Source organism: Limulus polyphemus, unplaced genomic scaffold, assembly GCF_000517525.1.
Source record: "Limulus polyphemus unplaced genomic scaffold, Limulus_polyphemus-2.1.2 Scaffold193, whole genome shotgun sequence".
In the NCBI taxonomy this organism is placed as follows: Eukaryota; Metazoa; Arthropoda; class Merostomata; order Xiphosura; family Limulidae; genus Limulus; species Limulus polyphemus.
The window spans coordinates 241,754-244,903 of NW_013665803.1; the positions used below are offsets into that span (position 1 = coordinate 241,754).

General features: G+C 31.7%; 1 protein-coding gene across 2 annotated transcripts in view; it reads left to right on the forward strand.

Annotated features, from left to right (window-relative positions):
- The window catches only part of LOC106478250 (hexosaminidase D-like), a 37,661-nt gene that overhangs the window by 27,427 nt on the left and 7,084 nt on the right, over positions 1-3,150 (forward strand). For both annotated transcript variants that reach the window (XM_013938779.2, XM_013938778.2), the window contains one exon: positions 571-653. In XM_013938779.2, coding sequence (XP_013794233.1) covers positions 571-653 — 83 coding nt within the window. The remainder of the gene's footprint in view (positions 1-570; positions 654-3,150) is intronic.

Genomic DNA, 3,150 nt, shown 5'->3' on the forward strand with positions numbered 1-3,150 from the left:
ATGAATATAACTTAATTTTCTCCAACTTTTCAGTTGTATCCACCTGATCATGCTAGATAAACCTAGCAAAACATAACGTTCTTTAAAACATACTTATTTTATCCATGAATATAACTTTAATTTTCGTATTACGAGTTGTTCTTTGATTTAATTCTTCAGTTAAAGTGTTGTGCTGAAAAAATCATGAGGTATATCTACAAACTAGCAGTTTGTATTTGTTAAATTTTTAAATGTGCGAAATAAGTTAAGAATTGACATAAGTAATAATGAGACCTTCATTGGCTATCTTTGTGAGAATTCATCTTATTAGATATTGTAGCTTCAGGATTTGGGAACATCTGAATACCAATATATCTTACTAGTTTATGTTGAACATTTAAAATAACTCAAAAAATTATTTTAGGTGATAGAAAAATATTATACTGAAACAAGAACAAGCTTTTAATTTTTTAAGAAACAACAAGTTTTGTGCGGTTTCATATTTTATTGTCTTATTAGCTATATGTCATTAGTTAACTTATGAATAAAAGAATCAAATCAAAATTACATATAAATGCTGTGATGTTCCAGGTTTGACCATTTTACAGTATTATGTGAGCTGCTTCCAGTAGCTCTACCAAGTTTGGCTTTGTGTCTACAGACAGTTATTCATGGTAAGTCAAATGTAGACTATCATTTTCTCATGACAAGCCAGTAACATAGAATTTTCTTGCTTTACAAGCTGCTGCTTATGGTAAGTCAATATCCTTTGTCTACAAACTTCCCCATAGTAACTCAAATAACATTTAACATCATTTGATTACAGCTATATTCCTATGGCAAGTCAGTTAAATAGAATATCCTGTATTTATACAGAGGTTGAGTATGTTATATCAAAATGAGTTCAGAGCCTCACCACATTGTAACAGTGGTCATGCTGTTTCTGACAATCATACATCTTCATAGTACTCCTGTAGTGTAAGTACCGTTGCACACAAGGTTAAATCTCTACAAATAAGCTAGTAGATTTCCATACTCAAGTATTTTGTCGACCCAAGATTGATGCTATGTTAAGTCTTTCAGCAAATATTTCTGATTCAAATTTGAAGTTGCTTTAAAAACAGTCTATGTTTGTTTATCTTCCAGACGTGTCAGATTTCAATTATTTCATTTAGCCTAAATTTAGAAATATTCTCAAAATTTATCTTAGGCGTAGCTTTAGCTTCATCTAGACACGATAAATCTACTCTGCCGTATGGATGTCATACTCAAAACACGCCATCCCTCTCTGCTAATTTCCATAGGCCTTATTGTGTATGAGGACATTGGTTGCCCAATGCCCCTTTCAACAGTTGATTACACAGAAATTCATAGGTGCTGCATCCAGTGACTTGACAAGTATATCTTTATATGGAATAGCAATAAAATACATTTAATCATCTAGATGCTTGAAGTATGTGAGTGTTAAACATATCCCATGGAAGCAACCTGTGTACATATGATTTGTGTTGCTTTTCCAGACAGAGATCATTCTTGATTATGTTGTGTACTGTTGCCACTGGCTTTAGTGTCTATGGATTCTTACCTGTTACAAGACACTGCACTTTGCTTACCATGGCTGAGGTATGACTTGTTGCAAATCTCTTTGGTTGGTACCTAAAATGGATCCATATTACTTTGTTTCCATGCCATTAAGCAAGGGATATCCCATCTTGGAAAATCTGATTACATGAATATTTTGCATTGGAAAAGGTTGTTACATACTCTTTCCAAACGCAATCGATTTGTGGTGGCATCAAACTACCTATGAAATGCCAAAATGTAGTTCTGATACATTTTATACCACCAAGGCATTATATCAACTGTGATAGTCACAAAACTCACATATTCAAAATTATTTTAAAATAACTTATTCAATTCTCTGTAGAATGTTTTTCATGGTAAGTGTAAAATAAGATATAGGGTGTGTGACGGATTTACTATCATATACATCTATTTTAATATTGATGTATATTTAATTTAAATTTATATTTAGAAATGTACATAACTTATACTGTTAAATCTGTATTGCAAAATTCCCACCTATTCACTAAAATTGTAGAAGATTCTCGACTGTAAGAATCAACAATATGTGTGTGTATGTAAACAATGGTTTATCGTTCATATTGTTGCATAAGCTGCAATTTCGACAAACTCTCCTCATGCCTATAAATATAACCAACGCGATGTGCCAAAAAGACAGTATATATATTATTGGTTTGCTATAAATCTCAGAAGCTATAACTGTGATTGTTATAATGCTTATTAATGGGGAACTTCAGATATTTGACCAGGAGCATTTATAGATATTGAATATTACAAACCATTTAACTTCAGTAGATTCACATCAAACATTATATAACTTCAGTGGTGAATAACTTGGCATACGAGAAGCGGCAAAGACGGAAAGACACAGACCTATCTAGCACCCAGTTAAGTGAATTGTATCTACATCTACTCAAAATTAATTCTCTCATTGTGAACCCTCGACAAGATATCAAGGAAGTTCCAGACCAGATAGAGAACTAAATATTGTTTTGTAACTCGGCATACGAACTGGCGAAGAATGAAAAACACAGAGCTAGCTAGCACCCTGTTAAGTGAATTGTATCTACATCAAGTCAAAATTAATTCATTCATCATGAGCTCTCGATATCAAGGAAGTTCCAGACCAGATAGAGGACTAAATATTGTTTGTAAGCTTATAAAACTTTTGTACTTAAACCATAATTTGTAATAATTGTTATTGTTTGTTTATTAAATATATTTGTATTAAAAAAACTGACTGCGTGTATCAATCCCATTGGCAGGTATCATAAATTGGATACATATTGACATTTATTTAATTTCTAAATATAAATTATCACTTAACTCAGTTTCAGGCTATGTAATAAATTGTAATACGTAACATAATAAATTGTGGGCTCATATCCGAGATCTGAATCAGAGATAAAATTCGATCTAACTTCATTTTCAAATCATGATTCAATTTATATTCATCAGTGACAACAAGATATGATGATATCTGATTATCAAGATTTTCATGAATCTAGGGCCTCTAAAAACTAGAAAAATATAACAAAAATGAAGTACTCGAAATTGCCAAAGTTTTAGAACTAGAAGTTAAACGAT